This window comes from Camellia sinensis, chromosome 15 (assembly GCF_055761805.1).
Source record: "Camellia sinensis isolate YWXY chromosome 15, ASM5576180v1, whole genome shotgun sequence".
Taxonomy (NCBI): domain Eukaryota; kingdom Viridiplantae; phylum Streptophyta; class Magnoliopsida; order Ericales; family Theaceae; genus Camellia; species Camellia sinensis.
In genome coordinates, this window is record NC_138975.1 from 5,790,033 (window position 1) to 5,810,633 (window position 20,601).

The 20,601-nt window shown below is 31.4% G+C and overlaps 1 protein-coding gene across 8 annotated transcripts; it reads right to left on the bottom strand.

The window, feature by feature from the left end:
* Window positions 1-6,091: 6,091 nt before the first annotated feature.
* On the bottom strand, window positions 6,092-17,550 carry LOC114319567 (uncharacterized). Of its 8 annotated transcripts, none has more exons than XM_082907937.1 (8): window positions 16,915-17,533; window positions 16,744-16,807; window positions 15,825-15,881; window positions 15,006-15,130; window positions 12,084-12,144; window positions 11,141-11,198; window positions 8,309-8,346; window positions 6,092-6,790 (listed from the first exon to the last, which is right to left on the bottom strand). In XM_082907937.1, the coding sequence occupies exons 4-8, from the start codon at window positions 15,028-15,030 to the stop codon at window positions 6,694-6,696; spliced, it is 279 nt and encodes a 92-aa protein (XP_082764063.1). In that variant the 5' UTR covers window positions 15,031-15,130; window positions 15,825-15,881; window positions 16,744-16,807; window positions 16,915-17,533; the 3' UTR covers window positions 6,092-6,693. The 8 variants fall into 8 exon arrangements, 5 of the variants coding, with proteins under 5 accessions (XP_082764063.1, XP_082764064.1, XP_082764065.1 ...); XM_082907938.1 differs by having other exon boundaries at window positions 16,892-17,533; XM_082907939.1 differs by lacking the exon at window positions 15,006-15,130.
* Between the last annotated feature and the right edge of the window lie 3,051 nt (window positions 17,551-20,601).

The window sequence follows — 20,601 nt, forward strand, 5'->3', positions numbered from 1 at the left end:
TCTTATTTTACACTTTTACACCAATAAATTTTATAAAATTTCGTTTGACCCACTGGCCTGGCCTGGCGTGTCCCCAAGCATCCAAGCAGCAACAACTAACTAGGGTATTCATGATTCGTGGTTTGCCATTAAATTTGGAATTAACCAAATTACTGTTTCGTGCTATTCACGAATTGTGTTTATAATTATTTATATATATAAAGAAAATAATTTTTTTAAAAATAATAATTGTAGAAGTTTTAAATTCTTAAATTAATTTTGTTAATTTATTAATTTTTAAAGAAATAAAAAAAAAATATTGGTTAGTTCCTTAAGTCAAAAATTCAAAAACAAAAAAAATCTGATAAGTCACATTCACTCTTTCCAAAAATATTATTGATCAAAACAATTCAAATAAAAATAAATAAAGACACTAATTATCTATCATTTTGAATTTCAAAATTCAAAATAATATGTTAAGTCACCTTCATCTCACTCTCACCTTTTTCGAAAATAATATAAATCTAAAATTTTAAAAACCCAATCAAATTAAAAATTCAATACAATTCTCTTTTTAAAATATTCAATATTTGATCTTTCTTCAGCCCGGCCAACTCCTCCCCAAATATAATTATGCGATGGTTATTCTCTCTCTTTGTCAATAGTCCAAACTTATTTCAAATTTGTTTGTTTGTGATTTTTTTTTTATTTTATTTTTTTGTAAATCTATATTTTGGTGTGAGTATTTTTTTTCCCCTACGTGACTTTTTTCCAACTAATTGATAATATATATATATATATATATATTAACTATCTTTGTTTTGGAAGTTGATTTAAAGTTTTTTTTTTTTTTTTGTGTGTGGATGTTTGTGTATTTTTTGTATTGTTCTTATTATTTCTTTTGACATATATGAATTGATAATAAAGTTATGAGTTTTTTTTTTTAAAAATAAAATAAGGCGTCTTATATTATTCTTTATGATTTGGTCATTTTTAAAATTTCTTAAACAAAATTTTCAAATTTTTTATTTGTAAAAACTTAAAAACATTTTAATTGACTTGCCCATCAATAAATAAAATTTTAAATAATAAACACTATTCCATAATTTATGGATTTAAAAACAAAAATTAATACCAATATATGGAATAAGAAAACCTAAAATCATGCATTTTTTTTTTTCATTTTTAACTCTTTAAACAAAAATGATTTTTCCCCCGATTTTTGCCCCCTCGAACAACTCGAAACAGATAGAAGAGAAAGAGAAAGAGAAAGAGAGAGAGAGAAAGAGGAGAGGGAATAGAGAGAGAGAGAGAGGCCCCCTCATTCACCTCCGCCGCCGCTGATCGATCGCAGATCGATCGGTCGATCGTCGCAGCCCGTCGCAGCTAGGTCTGAGCAATGAATCCGTGAAATCCGTAGTCCGATCCAGTCCAGTCCAATCCGATAGGTTTGGATTGGTTTTTTGAATTCGTGGTTCGGTTCCGAATTGAAGAATTAAAAATCCGTAGTCCACGGATTGGTTCCGGATTGAACCCCACGGTTCTGGATTGGAACCGATCTGGGTCGTATACAAATAGTCTATATTTTTATTATACATCATCTCCCATAGTATCTTCTCTCATTCTATATAAAACCTAAACTCAAACCTAAATTCGTATAATATCTTCTTTCATTACTTTTGTTTGTTAGTTTTTAGTTTTAATTTGTAATGGTCTAAATACTTATGGTGAAACCAGTTTTTTTATGGTTGTTTAAATTCTAGAACAGTATGTCGTCATTATAGAAAAACATGTTGCTATTGTGGAACTAATATAGCGCTATGTTTATGTTTTTAAGAAATTAAAGTGTTAAATATATATTTTTTGTTATTTAATTATGTGAATCCGTGGTCCTAAACCGATCCAATCCGTGTTTGAATGGATTGGTTCGGATTGGTTCCATGATTTAAACGGATTGGATTGATTCCAATTTTTTAGGAACCGTAGATAACGGATTGGTCCTAGTTTTACCCCAATGCGGTCCAATCCAGACCATGCTCACCCCTAGTCGCAGCCTCGTCTCCGACCGCCGTCGCCTCCGTCTCTCTCTCTCTCTCTCTCTCTCTCTCTCTCTGCTACTCCTTATTCTTCTTCCTTCTTCTTATTCCTCTTCTTTCTTCTTTCTTCTTCTTCTTTTCTGATTGAAAAAAAATAAAAAATTTCAAAACACCGAAACGACGTCATTTTTGGATTCAGGGGGATTTGGGGGCCTCTCTTTCGAGCTACGTAGCACAACTCCTCTTTAAACTCTAACAATATCTTTTTTTTTTCCCAACAACATTGTCTTTTTATATTTATAGAGATAAAAAAACTAGACCGGAGTTGCATAATGGTTAGTGGAGATGGTGAGCATGGCAACAACAAGGGTAATGATGAGCTCGACGAGAGTATTGTTTGAGTAGATTTTGAAAAGGTGAATATTACAATAGTAATAGATAGTTTGGGTGATAAATTGATTTATAAAATTAATGTGTGGTTGAGATTAAGTGTGAATTTTACCATATAAAAATTGAATATGGATATATTATTTTTTATATATAATTTTGGGTACTTTTGTATAACTATAAAAAATTATTGTGATCATATATTACTTATCATTTGATATATTATTGCTCGTAATGAATTTTATTATTAATTTCTATTATCAATGTAGTAGTGAGACGTCACATGATAAATAAAAATATATTTTGTGATTATTATTATTGATAATATATTTCTTTATTTGCCTTTTTACGATGTTCAAAAATTTAATTTATGTTTATTGTTAATTTTTGTAGATGAGAAGTCAAAAATAAATTTTAATCAAATTCAAGTTATAACTAATTTGAGTTTGAAAAGAAGATTTCAAAAGAAAGTATAATTATATATAATTTTAAAATATTTTCAAAAAAATACAAGGAAAAATTGGAATTTTAAATTAAAATTATCAAACAACCTAATTCTATGAAAAAAATTTAAATGAAAAATTGATCAAATTTGAATTTATAATTATTAAATATTTTTAATAAACCATTAATTTTTTATTCAGGTTATAGCTTGATCTGGTCTTAAATAGTTTTTCAGATATAAATATATCTTAATATTGATACAATCAATATTAGACGACATGTTTTAAGAAAGGTAAATTATATCGATAGCCCCCGCATTTTGTCTCTTGCGTCAATTTGGCCTTTGTAATTTCAGTTAGTTTGATTTTTATCCATAATTTTAGATTTTGTATTAATTTGGTCCAATTGATAATGCCAGTTAAGATTTTTGAAAGAAAATAGTTATTGAATTGGTTGAGATTAACTTCTTGAGTTGAACAAATTTAAAATTTTGTTTATAAAAGTATAACAGATGCTACTTATATGTGTATTTTCAATAAAAAAAAAAACACTAGCAATTATAACAATTGAACCAAATTGAGAAAAAATTATAAATTTAAGTTCAAAATTGAGCAAATTAAAATTGCAAGGACAAAAACAACACAAGAGTTAAAATGTAGGGATTACCAATGTAATTTATCCTTTTAAGAATAAGTACATAATTTCTTAAATAATTTTGAAATTGTTAATAAATATACCAAACAAATATGTACATATTTCCTATTTTTGTTATAAAGTTTTTTTAAAAAATATATTTACTAATTAAAAATTAAATAAATAGGTAGGTCTATTAACTCATAGATTGAACGTGAATTAGACAATTCTCTAAAGACTAAGCTTAAATCAATAATTATTGGCAAAAAAAATCTACTTAAACTAAATTTTCTTGGCTATTTTTTAATGTTTAATCCAATATTAGAACTCTCAAATTAGCTCATATCAATCACGAACTGATAAACTATGATATAAATATAAAATTTAAATTTATTATGACTATAATATGACCTATAATTTAGGGTGGTTTTATCTTAAATAATTTTTTTATACATAAATATATATAACTAATCATTTAATTGTTTTAAACATAAATATATAGGCTGTGTTTGGTTGTGTTCTGGAAATGTAATTCCACCCCTCCATTTGCATTTCATGTTTGGATAGAATTTTCAAAATGTAATTCCATGACACCTTTAAAAATATAATTCTCATTCTCGTTTGGCAGATGTCTCTCTATTTTATCTTCTCCACTTTTTCCAACGCACATATTCTCTCTCTTTGTCTTCTCCATTTTCTGAAAAGTGTAATGAAATTTAAAGTTGAAGATGGTTCATAGTTGATATGTATATCCTTCAATTGATCTGGTGTAGAGTAGCTGAGAAGGTGGAATGGGTTCTCTGATTTGGGAAAGTGGTTGAGTTGGTTGTCTACCAGGATATCTGGCCGGTCATCCACCTGGACTTCCGGGCGGTCGACCGCCACTCTTTGACAATGGATTTGCTCGAAGGTAGAGAGCTAGGTGCAATGGAACTCTAGTTCAAACTATAGTTCAAACTTTTTAATAAGTATGCATAAAATAAGTTCATATTTCTTATTTTTATTATAAAAAAATATTTACAAATATTTATTTACTAATTTAATAAATAATTAGGTCAAATGATTTATATAAGTTAGGAACAGAACAAGACAATTTTTTTAATGATTAGGTGAAGGATAAATTGGTGTAAATCTAATATTAAGCCCAAATTTTAATATCACAAGTGAATCCTAATTCATTTTTACGTAAATCTGATAACATAAGACAAATTATATTTTTTAAATTTCACAATACATGAAAAAATTATTATATTGACAAATGTAATTTACTGCTATCATATGATAAATTAAATTTATGAAAATCATAAAATGAAATGTATTTATATTTTATCATAAATATAATTTTTTTGATTTATTTTTTAATTTTTACCACTTAAATTATGACATATATTTGTTATTAAGAATTTAGAGCGCACAATTAATGACATAATATTTTTTTTTAAAAAAAATTCTCTTATATGTAAATGTGATAAAAATGAATAAAATTTAATTAATTCTAAATCATTTTTACTAAATATTGTAGATAAAATTTTTAGATTATTATTTAAGTTAAAAAATTATTTTTTGATTATTTATTTATACTTGTGCATAGCACGGGTAATTATGCTAGTTTGTATATATGTGAATTATAATTTTTTTTTATTTTTATATTTTTTTTGCATACAGAAAAAGAATATAACAAATATAACATATCTTCAATCAATTATTTTGTGTTTGCTTTTATTCAAAATTTTTAAAAATGTACGGACAAAATTTATAACTAAATTAAGAAAAAATTTATTCCTAACGACATTTTTTTACTTCTATATAAATATTTTAAAAAATAAATGTGAAAAAGATAGTCAATATACACTACAAGAATTAACACTTTTAGCAACAACAAAATTGGTCGCTAAAAGTCAATTTTTGGTCAGCAAAAGTTATCTGCGACCAATTTTTTTGGTCGCTACTTTGGTCGCCAATTGAGGGTCGGCAAAAGTAATTCGCGACCAAAATTTTGGTTGGTCGGCAAAAGTTAGATTTGCCGACTAAATTTTTGGTCGCTAAATATATCATTATCGCGACTAATTCATTTAGTCGGTAAAACACTTTGGTCGCGAAAAGTGATATTTTCCCGACCAAATATCTTAGTCGCCAATTGACACATTTCGCGACCAAAAAGTTTGGTCGCCAATTATCACATTCAACGACCAAAAAGTTTGGTCGCCAATTGTGACATTCCACGACCAAAAAATTTGGTTGCCAATTGTGACATTCCGCGACCAAAAAATTTTGGTCGCCAATCGTGACATTCCGCGACCAAAAAATTTTGGTCGCCAATCGTGACATTCCACGACCAAAAAGTTTGGTCGCCAAAAGTCAAGGAATCGCCGACTAACAATTTAGTCGCCAAAAGGTAAGGAATTGCCGACCAATGATTTTAGTCGCAAAAGTGTAGAATTTGCCGACCAATTTTTTAGTCGCCAAATCTCTCTATTTTTTTTTTCCAGAGCATTCAATTTTTGTTTTTAAACATTCAATCCAATATCGAACAAAATTCATTCAACCCAACCACAGTTAAGGAACAATAACATTTAAAACATTAAAAATTGCTCACAGTTTTGGTACCACAATTAAGGAACAAAATTCATTCAACATAGCCAAAGAATTTAACTAAGAAGAAAACTTGAGAATTTAACATGTATACAAGAACAATAGTACGTACAATCTGTGATTTGGCAAAAACAATCACTAAAAATTCAATCTCAAACTACACTTTGCTCTCACCAAATATTAAAAGAACAAAAAAATCAAAGAAAATAACAAGGTATGAGGCTATTACAATCTACAACATACATTCCAAGGGGGCCACAGTGGAGCCAGACCAGCTTCCAACTTCCAACAGAACATACAGATCATTCCAATGGAGCAACGCTGGAGCCATATTACCTTCACAGATAGAACAGACCAGCTGCCTACCTCAGCGAGACTACCAATCTGCAAAGCCCAGCTTCCACCTTCCAAATATTGGTGACAGATTTACCTACATCTCAGTCCTAATACCAAGAATAGCCTAAACATATCTGAGCAATTATTACAACACAGCAGAAACCAAGACTGTATTTGAACATATCAGCAATCAGCAGCATAGCAACTCTGTTCAATAGGCAGCAGAGCAAACCTATGCAAACCATGGCTTCAGGGCACCAGATCAACCCAGAATCAACCTCCCTTTTCAGCTCAGATCAATCAGCATAGCAGATCTGCTCAACAGCCTCAGCATACCAGCAGAGACCTTAGGGCACCAGTTCAGCCCAGAAACAGCCCAAAATCTGGTCCAATAATCGCAAGAACTTCTACAATAAAGCATAATTTGCAAGACACCTATGCAATGTTCATAACTAGTTAATAGTCACATTTATGGAAAGTCCTGAACACATCATTTCATACATTACTTTAATAATCTTGCCAGCAACCCTTAGCAACGAAAAAATAAAAATCAAAGAGCATAATAAAGCACATGCATTTCAAACAGAAGCATGTGTTCACAAAAATACCTAGTATGGATAACAATTGTCCAAATCTGAGCCTATAAAACCAACAAATGACTAATTATCGGCATCCCTAAGGAAAATGTAGATTCCAAAAGAAATGACCACCAATTCAATTTTTAAATAACTCCATTACAGATCCAGGCAAGACAGAAGAGCCAAGACACTTCAAACAAGGACAATAATAGGGTCCACATCTCCCTTGCCACTGTACAGTGAAAAAGAAAATGATCCACCACATCGCCACTTCCTTGCACAGACAAACACTAATGAGGGAGGAATTTTCATTTTTTAATCAATTTTCAATGGTAAAAATCTTCACATGAACTACCAACCACCTAAAGTAACCTGCCTTGAACGGGCTTCAGTGTTCATAACGTGTTTCCAAGGGAAATTCCCCAATTCCCTATCAACTTCTTAGTATCTTTTCTTTTCCTTCTTTTAACTTGTCAAAAAAAATCTTTTTCTCTCACCTTTTTGGGGGAGTTGTACAGCATCGTAGACATATGGCAGATTATAGTAGAAGTATAGTTTTTGTTTTTGTTTTTTGTTTTGTTTGGTTTTGTTTTGTATGCGCCATGTGTACTGGAGTGTGCCACCACTTTTGGGGGTATTTAAGAAAATTATTTTACAAATAAAATAAAAAAAAAATTGTTCCCACCATAAACACTATATAGACACAAGACATGGTTCCCACCACAATTGATCCTGCTTGTCATTGATTACTCAAAAGAGGAACCCACTTATTGAGAGTCTCTGATCTTCAGTTTGCAATTCACATAGATAAAACTACAGAAAGTAAAATGCTTACATTGTTAGACCTTCAACTTGAAAAGCCAAGTCTGTAAGCATGTAACAATGACATGCAAAGAGGTCGACACACTGCCACTAAGTTTTTAGGTATTATTGCATTGATTACCATCAGAATTTACCAACACACACACCCAAAAAAAAACCAGTTATTTACACTGGCTTTCCTGGAAAGTAATGTCAACACAACTTTGAAAAGAGTTTAGAGACCCAAAAAAAAATACTAAAACTATTCACTTTTTTCATTTTTTCCATGTTTCGTGGAATAAGTCCATGTTTTCTTCAGTACTTGCACATTCTAATAAAGTTCAATGATGCTAAGCAGTGGGGATTTACTTATTGAGTGGGAACAACAAAATGTGAGTACAATTTCTGTTAATTGGTAAGATACTAGATGAAAATACTATCTAACAAAAAGAAAGGATCACAAAAAAGAATCAGTCATCTTTTAAAACCAAGAGAAAAGCGACCTAAAAAATATTTGTTTACCTTGTCAAAAGTTCCACTGCAGTTGAACCATATCCAAGCTGAAATTAAAAAAAAAAAAAATCACAAAAGAAATAGAGTTCAAAAGTCTTGATGAAAAATCTTGGTTAACAAGTCAACTTAATATGGATAATCTGCCCTTCAAGGCAGACCTGTAAATTTGATGGCAGAAAATATAGTTCAGGTACTATACAGATAATTACTTTGACTATTAACTAAGATACAAGTAGAATGCATTACACCTATGCTTGTATTCTAATTCCAGATAAATAGGTACACAACAGAGAAAAATTAAGTTCTAACAAATTAAGTTTTCCTTTCTTCTAAAGTTAGTTGAGTCTGGGATGAATAAGGAAGAGAGATTGAGACAGGGGAAGAGAAACATAAAGAAACAAAGATGCAGGCACATGTTCAAACAGTAGAATCACAGAATACCAATTTAATGCAAATAGGTAGCAAGTGTAGGTACCCCTCTCATAGGAATGCAATTTTCCCCACCCCTCCCCCATTCTACCCCACTCCAACTATTATTATATTTATTAAACATATTTTTATGTATATAATATATATTATATAATTTTAAATTTTAAATATAATAAGACTAAAACACTAAAATATTACACTTACCATTCATTTTAACTTCTTTATTTCTTATTTTACATCTTTAACTCTCATCTCATCATTTATAAAACATTATCCATAATATACCGTATCATCTCTCATATATATTAATATCATCATTCCTAACATTACAAAATTAACCTCTTCAGAGATACTGTATCATCTGCCATTATGGGACACATGTCGTACAAGCTTTTTCATGTGTTACAACAGTTTGCCTATAATTCCATCTTTATTTGACTTCACATCCAGAGATACTTCATTGCTGATATGGATTTACACAACAAACAACACCCAATAACTTATTCCTCAACCAACAGTTCGACACCATGCCAATGTCAAGAACTGCAGAAAACCATAGACTCTGCTTCCCTAAAGGCATGTAGAACATACATTACAAAAACTAAAACATGTATGGATCAGTTGCAAATTAACTTCTTAATTTAGAGCTAATTCCCTTGCAAGCAGGTGTCTTTCAATATGTTACAGCCTATTTCCTTCAAGAACATACTTATCAAAAGAGTACCTCGAGACTTATCTTGGCATCATCTAATGGATAGTATACTCAGTCATGAAGACACTTTGCTCTCACCATATATTTGTATCCAAGTTATACATCAGTTGTTAACCCAAAAAAAAAAAATTATCTTATTTAAATATTCATCAATTGGAGCATCATAATCGCAACTAGTAATATAGTTTGGGCCCCCTGCAGTACGGCCAAAATTTGTCCTACCGAAAAACTGCAAGCACAAATCAGGGAAACCATGCATTTGGTGGTCAATATGCAGCATATGCGTCATCACCCCTTCAAAAGATAGGTCTTTTTGGAGGTTGTGCTTGAATTGTGCCTTAGTGTCCTTAACTCTACTGTTTTGACTTTCTGCCTTTCCATCATATTAATACTTAGTGGGAAAAACAGTGGCCATGTCCCACGTTGTCGCTGATACAAGACTGCCATGAGTATATAAGATGCCATCATCCATTCAAAAGTTGTGCTCTTTCAAAGGTGGTGCTTGGATTTTTCCATAATGCTCTTGGCTGCACTGTGTCCACTATCCTCATTCCCCCATGTATAAAAGCTTAGCAGGGGTGACGAGAAATACATATATACATAAAAATATGTATATCATACATTGGTAACCCATGATTACCAAAATAAAATATGGTGCTCTCATAAATTTAGAAGGTTCACTCGCCCTTTAGGGTGTTTTGTATCTTCTGAGCAAACCATGGAAATCATGCAAGTTTTGATGGTAACTAATATAAAATATTCTAGCAAAGGAAATTTGTTTTAACCCTAACAAATGTTGAATATCACTTAGCCAAAAGATATATAATAATTCCGTATATCACTTGCCCTTTAATTGTATTGCATCTTAGAATGCACGCTATTGAAGCACTTGTCTGTCTAGTTAATTTACCATATAATAATTCTGAAAGCTCCCTCCACGTACAATGGTATTTCATTAAGAAGAGACTCGGCATTCAATAGACCCTCATGTAATATAAACAACTAGCACTGAAAAAGAGCATTGATTGCCAATAACATTCTTTTGGCTGTGACATTCTTTGGTCAAGTATATACTTTACCACCATGGTCAGTGAGTATATTACTAATATCCTAATCCAACTATAAATAAACATAAAATTATAAAAATGAATAAAACCACCATGCCAAACTTTGAGCTCACACGTCCCGCATCAAGACAATTCAATAGTGGTATAAATCTTGGAGCAAGGCTAGAGAAATGACCTTGTAGTGATTCTAGCAGCAACATGGTGCTTGGGTGAGAATAAAAAAATTGCAGCAAAATACCTTTGGATTTGCAGGATTGTTAAATGCATTCATGTTGTGTTCTACTTCAGGATTTGCAAGATTTGAGCCAAGATGAAGAATAACACCACTATGTGTTAAATGCATTCATGCTATGTTATACTTCAGATCATTTGTTTACGACAAAAGATATATTATTATTAGGGTTAAAGGTACATTACAGCTGTTGATTTAAGTGTTTATGTGCTGATGGTGCATAAAAAAATTAGTTTCATGGACTCCAATTTTTGTTAAGGCGGCCTATCTATGGAAGGGTTGCCTTAATATACAAGGGCTGCTATTGTCCAAATACAGCAAAAACAAAAGGCAAAGCACATCAAGATTGCACACATCCTTTATACAATACGAGGTAAGGGTTGTATTCATGGTTATGTTACCTTCCCTGGTGTTATAAGACTCCTCTGCTCAGCATCAGTTATCATACTGTGTCCAATCCTGAAACCAAAAAAGAATTGAATACTACAGCAGGGGAAACAGATCAGCAGAACAGAATAGTGGAAGATTGGACTGCCACAATAGTGGAAGAGTTTGGCAAGAAATATAAATAACACCAGTGGAATAGTTAATCAAGTGGACTAGCTTAGTGGACTGCCACAATATAAATAACACCAATATAAATAACACTAGCTTAGTGGACTGCCACAATAGTGGAAGAGTTTGGCAAGAGATTGGACTGCCACAATAGTGGAACAGTTAATCAAGTGGACTAGCTTAGTTGACAATTTTTACATACTTCTAATTACAAGGTTAGGGAGTCAATTTATGCCAAAGACAAAGATTGATTATTTTTGCTCTATTATTTATAAATTATGATTGTTCAATTTAATATAATTATCTACATAAATATAAATAATCACCTGCCAATTGAAAAAAAAAACAAAAAAATCACCATCAAAGTTGCTACCCTATATGGAAAAATGCACACATTAGTGTAAAAGGAGAGATTGTGAAATGATCAACTTCTCATGATAGAAAATTTTGTAAAATAATCAACTGCTACATGACAACTGAATGAATAAATAGTGTTGAAAAGAATTCAGATCTTTGATATCCATAAGACACTAAGTAAAAATTTAGAATTTTAGAACTTGCTAACATCCTTACAGATAAACACTATATATTTCAACTAAAAGCAAAATAAACAAACTAGATGATCCAAAGGATAAAGGAGCTACTCTACAATATTTGATTTATTGCCCAATAAATTTATTCCACAAGTCCATCCTTGTATTCGACCCAACTTCACATTAAAAGTACATAAATCTTTTCATTAAAACAAAACTCCTAATAAAAACAATAATAAAAAGAAGAGACCAATACCTGGCCACAAGCATCCATCCTGGGGCATTGAACCACCACCACTTCTCTCCCATTGTCTTTTCTGTTTCTCAAAATAAATAAAAGAGTTACCAAAAATAACTGTGACAACAATTACAACCAAATATTAGGGCTAAGGCATAGATAATTACAACTATGGACATCAAGGCCAAGTCAATGAAGGCCACCACCAAAGCCCAAGTAACTTAGACATTGGACTTGAAAGACAATAAATTTAAGATATAATCATACAAGGCTTGGAACCAAGGGTAAGTCTAAGGAAACCAAGGCCACCCCTAGGCCGAGGCAATCCAAGGCCATCACTAGGTCGAGGCAAGCTACGGCCACCCCAAGGTGAAGGCAACCAAGGCCAAAGCCAAAGGAAAGACAATGAGAAAAGGGTATCAATAGCTATTATTATGTTTTGAATGATATTTTATGATATCCACACACAAAGGGTCAGAATCCGTCTAAGTTTAGTAAAAAGGGAATTTCTCCCTTGATGTTATGTTAGAAATGGCACACCTTATTTCAAAATAAAGATAACACATGAGATGATTTTGCTCAACTATTTTAAAGTTGATCTTGCTTCTAATGTCCACTATCAAACCAAAAACTATCTTAAATATTTTGTTGAGTAAAGATATTTTCAAGAAAATTTTAATAAATGTTTTCTAGAATGGTGCATCAAAATTGGCTATCATGTCATTTGTTTTCCACTGTTTCACACAATAAAAATAATTACAAATTGTGTTACTTTATTTTTTATGCAATCCCAACCACCAAATAGATTTCATTGTCATCTTTCTTTCCTTAATTATGTATAACTTCAATTTAAACACACTATTAACCAAAGAAACATAAATTTTGATAGAGGGATGGAGAGTGAATTTGCAAAAATTTGACACAGAAGATATATACTTTTGTTTAAAAAGAAACATGCATGAAAAATATTCATGTAGTTCAATCATATTCTCTCTTTTTTGCTATAATAATGGTTACCTCATCCTCACATAAACACATGTGAAAGTTAAAGGGAACCTTGGAAGCTTGAGGAGTTGTTAAACAGATGAAGAAACCATAATTATTCATAAGAGTTCAAATCCAATGAAGGAAACACAAGGTAAAACCACCTAAAATTTCATTAAAAAAGCAAATTGAATTATCTTCTATGTACTTCTCTTCCTAACATGTTTTGAGGTTGGTTGGAATCCTCGTCTTTCTAGTTCTTTGCTAACTTGTTCTTTTCAAGGCCCAATACATACACATATACAACTATAATTATAGAACTGGTTCAATTAGCAATTTAGATAAACTAAATACAAACAAATAATCTTCTTTATATGGACTAGTCAGTTGGAGTTGAGCTTGAACACAACTGGGCAAACCTCAGAGTTCCAAAACAGAACCTAAAATAGGAATATCAATGTAAAATGTAAAGTTAACACACATTCATAGTGCAACGAACAATCACTAATTCATGCGAAAGGTTGACAATCACTAATTCATGTAAAGTTAACACACAATGAAAGGTTCGATCAATTCAATATGAAAACTAGAATGATTGAAGCAGAAATTGCATTCCTGATGCAAAATCCAAAAAATCAAAAGTAAAAAGACCAACATGTGGGAAACAGAGTATAGTGTTCAGGTTTCAGGTTTCTTTGGTCACCAAGTTTCCTAGTGTTCAAGCTAGATTCTAACATAATTGGCATTGTGTAACAGACATCTTGAATAAATTTCATGTTGAATGTCCTCAAGTATGATTTCCAAGGCACTTCCCTCTCAAGTATGAAAGTTTGCAGTTATTAGTTAAACTAAAAAATATGTGGCGTTTCTGCATTATTAGGAGATTTCGCTTCTTTTTACATATTACAACTATTTCCACAGCTATCCAAAAATGATACTAACCTTCACTAAAATAACCTAGCTCTTCCTTAGTTTCTGGTCTAATACTTGCACTTCTTTAATTATTCAGCTAAGCTGACTGCTTAGTTGCCCCATGCCTAATATTTTTGAGTCTTTGATGACTTTTCACTTCAAAGAGGCTCAAGACTTGATAATCAACGTTATGGGCTTTATTCTCTACAACTAGTCATGCACGTGTGTGCAATTATGATTTAAAGATGCTTCATTCAACAAGGAGGAAAGAAGAAGAAAAAGGGGAACAATAGAACTAGGGGACAGCCTTAGAAACAAAGGGTCACTACATATGATGTATCTAGTAGTGGGTTTTTAGCTATGGAAAGTTTCTAGGCTTAGAGTTCTAAAAGGTGGAGGGCAGGTTTGACTGTTTTAGATGGAAAAAGGGTGACAATTGGCTTGATTTTCAGAAGTATTTGGTTGTTGGGTCTTAAGAAGTGGTCCCAAAATGTTCTAGGAAAACATTTATTTTATGATATTTTGGTGTGACAATAAAAACTGAAAGGCAAGGACAATGGTTGGTGGCAATTTAGGCTTGATTAGGCAAGGTTCTTGTGCCTGAAATTTGCACTGTTTTGGGGCTGTGAATAGTAACCCAGGAATAAATGTTTTGTGAATAAAGAAGAGGAGGAATAACCCCCTAAGGTAAGGTTTCACAAAGCATCACTCAAAGTGACAAATGTTTTACATCAAATTTCAAGAGAACTCCATAGAACAGATATATACGTATTTATAGAGTGCTGGGTTCTCCTAATTTTATTAGGACCATGATTCCAAAATTAAGAAAAGTTAAGAAGCTTTGACTTGTTACAAATTTACAATATTCTATAACTAATAAAGACCCCATATGAGACTCAAATAACAATATTTGACCCACGGGTAAACTGTAAAATTTTTAAAATAACAACATACTCCAAGCAATTAACAACCAATAAAAACCAACAGCATTCTAACATACAAAATTAAGTATATGAAAAGGATGTATATAATGAAAAGGAGTACCTTTGAAATGTTGTGTGATTGACATTTATGTATCAAATTGAGTAGAAATTGTTGGACAACCACAACATAGCATGCCTCCAGAATTCGTAGTGCCAAGTGACCAAAAAGTAAACTTTTTTCATAAACTGAAGTTCAAAATATTACAGAGTGCTTAACGAGGGGTAAAATAAAAGACGGTTCAGTAAAATGAACTATAAATGTATTTTTTTGGAGGTCACCAGACTCTTCTCATTGGGAGAAGTAGTGGTGAAGTTGAAAGCAGTTTGGTCAGGATAAATTAAGGGTATTTGCTGGTTTTTGAGGAGTGACATGATTAAGGTCAAGGGACTTGTAAGGGTGAGGGGAAGCTGAGAAAGCATGTGGATTAAGGAAACAGGAAAAACACTGTTGATTAATGATCAATAGGAAATTAGATAGGTGGATTGGTCGTACAAGATTCAACACCAAGTATCTGGTATTGAGCCTTATTGAGCTGACTTAAGATTAGCATTAGGTGAGTCATACCTTCACATCATTAGACACGTAACCAAAGAAAATGGACTAAGGAAGAACCTTATCATCTTGGTTATATAAGGAATTTAAGATTAGTGCTCGATCATTGGCATGTCGCGCTTGCTTAAGAAAAACGTGAACAGAATCCACACTTGGCTCTCCATGAGCTGTGTCTAGCAGCAAAACTAGTTTATTTGTTAAAATAATTTGAATTATTTATTTTAACTGTAGTTATCTTATAAAAAGATTTCCAAAGACTTGAAATAGTAGAAATAAGAATCAAAATAAAAACTAGGAATATGAATCCATGAAGAAACAGTAAGATACCTGTTGGCATCCTCGGTCTTCTTTCCAGCTATTCTTCCTTTGGATGCCCGCTGATAACTATCAAGAGTGCAAGTTAAATTTAAAACCAATTTAATACATGAAAAATAGAATCAGCTAACAAGATAAATTCATAAAAATACTCCTATGAATACTAACTTGAGAGGCAACATCAACTCTAATTTCGTCTAGGACCTGTCAAGTAAATAAATAAACTACCAAGTATATTTCTAGTTTAACAAGTATATTTCTAGTTTTCCACAAACATTAGCAGAAAAATGCAACAGAAGGCCCAATAGAAATGAAGGCATTCTAAAAAAGCTCACCTAAACGTCTAATGAAATGTGTCTTATGTGAATAATAGCATTCAGTAGAACAGACAAAAAAAGTTCAAAACAAAAATTCATGAAATAAGAATAATAGAATCATACAATTGTAGAAAAATCAACCAATTCACAGACCTGGTGACCAGGAGGACTAATATGGAAAATGCAAAAGTTGTGGAGCAGCAAAGAAGCTGCTTCAAGAAAAAAGAACAATCCTTGGAAACAGGACATATCTACTCAAAAAGTTGCAAAACCAGGTACTATTACATCATTAAGAAAATGCAGCGCATAAAGTTTGTTACTGAAAATTCTCAGAATAAGCCATTGGAGATAATGCACTGAAATATAGAATTGTATTTCCAAGAAAAACACATAATGAGAGTGAAAACAAAAAATCAAAAGACTCAAACCCCATTATAGAATAAAACACAACCAGAAACAATCTACTATCACTAAGACCACAAGCTCTGCTTAAATTCTTGTTCTTTTGTTACCTAGAACCAACAAACTAATTAATAGGCACTAATCAAAACATGAATTGATTATATTCAAAACCCTAGAAAGTAATTTACTCTATGAGATAGATAGACATATGCCTCATTGATAGCGAGCATTTGACCATTGCTTTTCTTCACCTTCTTAAGCTTCCTCAGAAAATACCTTAGAAATTTAACCAAAACACAATTGGAATCGAAAATAATATACTCAAACCTCATACATACATATATATCTACATATACATACTAGAACTTGGACTTGGCCCAAACCTCGTTGGTGGCCCAGAGCTTCATGCGGTAGATCTTCGGATGCTGATCGGTCTCCATAGGAAGAGCTCTCCCTACAACCTGATACTGATGAATCGCGCAAATCGTTGCGAGAGATGTACACAGATACAGAGAGCGAGCAAGATCATACGAAAGAGAGATTGAGAGATCAAGAGAGGAAGAGAGATTGAGACATCGAGACAGAAACAAAGAGATTGAGCGATTGATGGAGAGATTCATACGGGTGGAGTTCTGATGGGCATGTGAGCGAGAGCAAGAGCGAGACAGAGAGCAAGAACGAGAGAGAGAGAGACATTAGTGAGCCTACTAGGGAAAAACTAAGAAAAGGGCGCAAATAAATGAAAGAAGAAAATGGGGACCTTTTACGACTTACTTGCTTTCATTATGCTGTAGTGTTTTTTCTCCATTATTATTTTTTATTTTTTTGCCACGGCTAATCAAACGGTCACAAAAAAATAGACACAAAAAGTCAATTTTTTAGTAATGCTAAAAAACATATTTATTGACGAAAATAAATTCTATCATCTATTATTTTTATTTTTTTATTATATGTGATAAAATTTTATAATTCATCACGAATTATTCTTATTTAGTGATAAAATTTATTTTCTTTGCTACTTTTCGTCACCATAGGTTACTTAGAGAGCTAATTAACTTGTGTTTTGTTTTGAGAGAGAGAGAGAGGGGGGAGGAAAACCGATAAACAAAAAAAAGAGGGGGAAGTTAGTACTCTATTTTTTTTATTACCGCCCAATATGTCAAAATTTTCCCTCTGTAATTAGTGACAAAATAATTTCCTCACTAAAAAATCTCAAAATATTAAAAATTATTAGTGACAAAAATATATTCTTCACCAAATGGTCTTAAAATATTTAAAATCAAATTTCTCAAAAAAAAAATATATATATATATATATATATAAAATTATTGGTGACGAAAATATATTCGTCACTAATAATTTTATAATTGGTGACAAATTTTTTTCTCACCAAAAGTCTCAAAATTTTGGCGCCACCCAAAAAAATTAGCAGAAAAACCTTCGGTGACAAAACTTAATTTTTCCTCACCTAAAAAGAAATATTTGTTGACGAAAATAAATTTTGTCACCTAATATTTTTATTTTTTTATTATATGTGACAAAATTTTATAATTCGTTACGAATTATTCTTATTTAGTGACAAAATTTATTTTCTTCACTACTTTTCGTCACCATAAGTTACTTTTGTTGTAGTGTACATTACTGAAGAAACCCATGTAGCAAAATACAAACCCACATAAATATGTATGTAAAATAAGCATAATGAGGGATTAATTACCTCTGGACGATCGGAAGTGGAAGGAAGGAGGCTGAGAGATCGGGCAGAGCGAACTGAGCTGAGAAGCTTCTCTCCGACCTTGGGGAAATCCATGCTGCCCCCTTGGAAGAAGAGCAACGAAGTGAAGAACAAAACCCTAGTTCCCTCGAAACCCCCGTCGTTTACCCTAAATCTAATTTGAAATTAGCTACACATATTTGTATGTATAGAGATATAGAGATATATATATATATATAGAGAGAGAGAGAGAGAGGTTACCATTGTTGCACTTTGATTTGTAATGATGCGTGACAGTGGAAGATCGATGGTGAACGACGGTGGAAGAACGACGGTGACTGTGAACGGCGAATCAACGATGGTGAGTCTGAGAGAGAGAGAGAGAGAGAGAGAGAGAGAGAGAGAGAAAGAGAGCAAGAGATTGAACTTGTTTGGGTCTATCTACATATTGATAGAAAATAAATTGAGCGGTAATGTAAAAGTGTATTCCCACCAAAAAAATGAATCTGTGTTTTTGAAATTGTTTAATTTTATTGCCGACAAAATGTTTTTTGGTCACTAAAAATAAGTATTTTGCCGACCACATTTTTGGTCGGCAAAGATCAAAAGTAAAAAAATTTCATTAATATTTGGCAACAAAAATATTAGTCGCAGAAAAGGTATCTTCGACGACAAATCTTTTTAGTCGCCAAATCTCAATCAACGGCGACTAAAATATTAGTCGCTAAATGTATTAATTTGGCGACTGATTTTTTTGTTTGCTGAAAATAAGTTTTTAGCAACCAAATTTTTGGTTTCCAAAGAAAAAAATAATTTTTGGGGACAAAAAGATCATATTAGTCGCAAAAAAAGCACCTTCGCCGACAAATATTTTTAGTCGCCAAATCTCAATCAACAACGACTAAAATATTAGTCACTAAAAGTACTAATTTGGCGACTAATTTTTTTTGGTTGTTGAAAGTAAGTTTTTGGCGACCAAATTTTTGGTCGCTAAAAAAAATGTGACCTTCCGTGACCAAATTTGTAGTTGGTCGGCAAAAGCATACCACTTTCTGCGACCAACTCATTTTTTGGTCACCAAAATATTACCTTCAACGACCAATAATATTTGGTCGCCAAAAATAAAGATCAATCGTGACTAATTAATATTTGGTCGCCAAATGTCATTTTTTTGCGACCAAAATTTTTGATCGGCAAAAGTGGTCGCAAAATGTGTAAATTCTTGTAGTGATAAATATTGTACATTAAGTACAAAAATATTGTTAGCAATTACGCTTACATAAATTTACTATAGTTTTAATTTCAAATTAAAAAAAAATTTATATTTTAAAAGTATTTTATTTAGCTAGTACCAAATCAATTTTTCTTAGCAAAAAGGAAAGTTATAAAATTTTGTTATAAATTTTCAAATATCTATTGTTAAACATTCTATTCTGCTTACTTATTTGTTTGCTTGCTTGCTTGCTTGATTTGAGAGTTTTGATTTTTGATCTTTACTCTATATTCATTGTGTTATTTTATTCATTTTTCTTATTCTTACTTGATTTTCGCAAGATACTTATTTCATAATGCATCTCCGAGTATATTAGTGAAAATATCATACACTTAAAATGTATAAAATTACAATATATATATATATATATATATAAGGTAAATAATTGCCAAAAACTAAAACTACTTTAAGAAAAAGTAAAAAATAAAAACAAAAATGGAATTGTTTGAAATAGAAAATAATTTATTTATTTATTTATTAATTAATTTTTAAAAATAAACTTTAAAGAAAACAAATAAAACTATATAATAAAAAAAAAGTACAGAAATCAAACATAGAATATAATACAAAAAATAAATGAATTATAAGATTTTCAAGAAGTGAGGCTCATAAGCAAATTTTGTAAAATATTGTCTACTCATATACTTTTGTGTATGTTTTTTTATACCTTTAATCCCAATAATGATATTGAAATAGTTCATACTTCTTGCATTACGTCCATCTAATAGTTTTAGCAAACACATATGTAATAAATTTCGTAACACAAAATATAAACAATTGTGAGATAAAGTATCTAAAAAAAATGAAAGCAATGTTCAATGATGATGTAAAAGTACACCTGACATTTTAATTGGAGGTATAACCAGATAAATTGTCATAAAAGAGGAATACAACATTTATTTTTTATCACAACAATTACATAACTCAATATATAATTTTAATGTCTCACACTCTTCCACACGTCCAATTCTTTATTAATATTATAATGAATGCATGAAAAAAAAAAAAAACATTTACAAAGACAATAAGACATGGTTTGAGACATTTCAATTGTTGAATTTTATTAATTAATAATTATTAGGT

Excerpts from the sequence above, each read along its gene's own strand:
- LOC114319567 (XM_082907937.1), bottom strand. The coding sequence starts at position 15,030 with ATGTCAATCACACAACATTTCAAAG. Across the intron at positions 8,347-11,140 it reads GTCTTATAACACCAGGGAAG|CTTGGATATGGTTCAACTGC; the intron begins GTAACATAACCA and ends TTTTAATTTCAG. Across the intron at positions 6,791-8,308 it reads GCAGTGGAACTTTTGACAAG|ATTTTGGGCTGTTTCTGGGC; the intron begins GTAAACAAATAT and ends TTATTGGACCAG.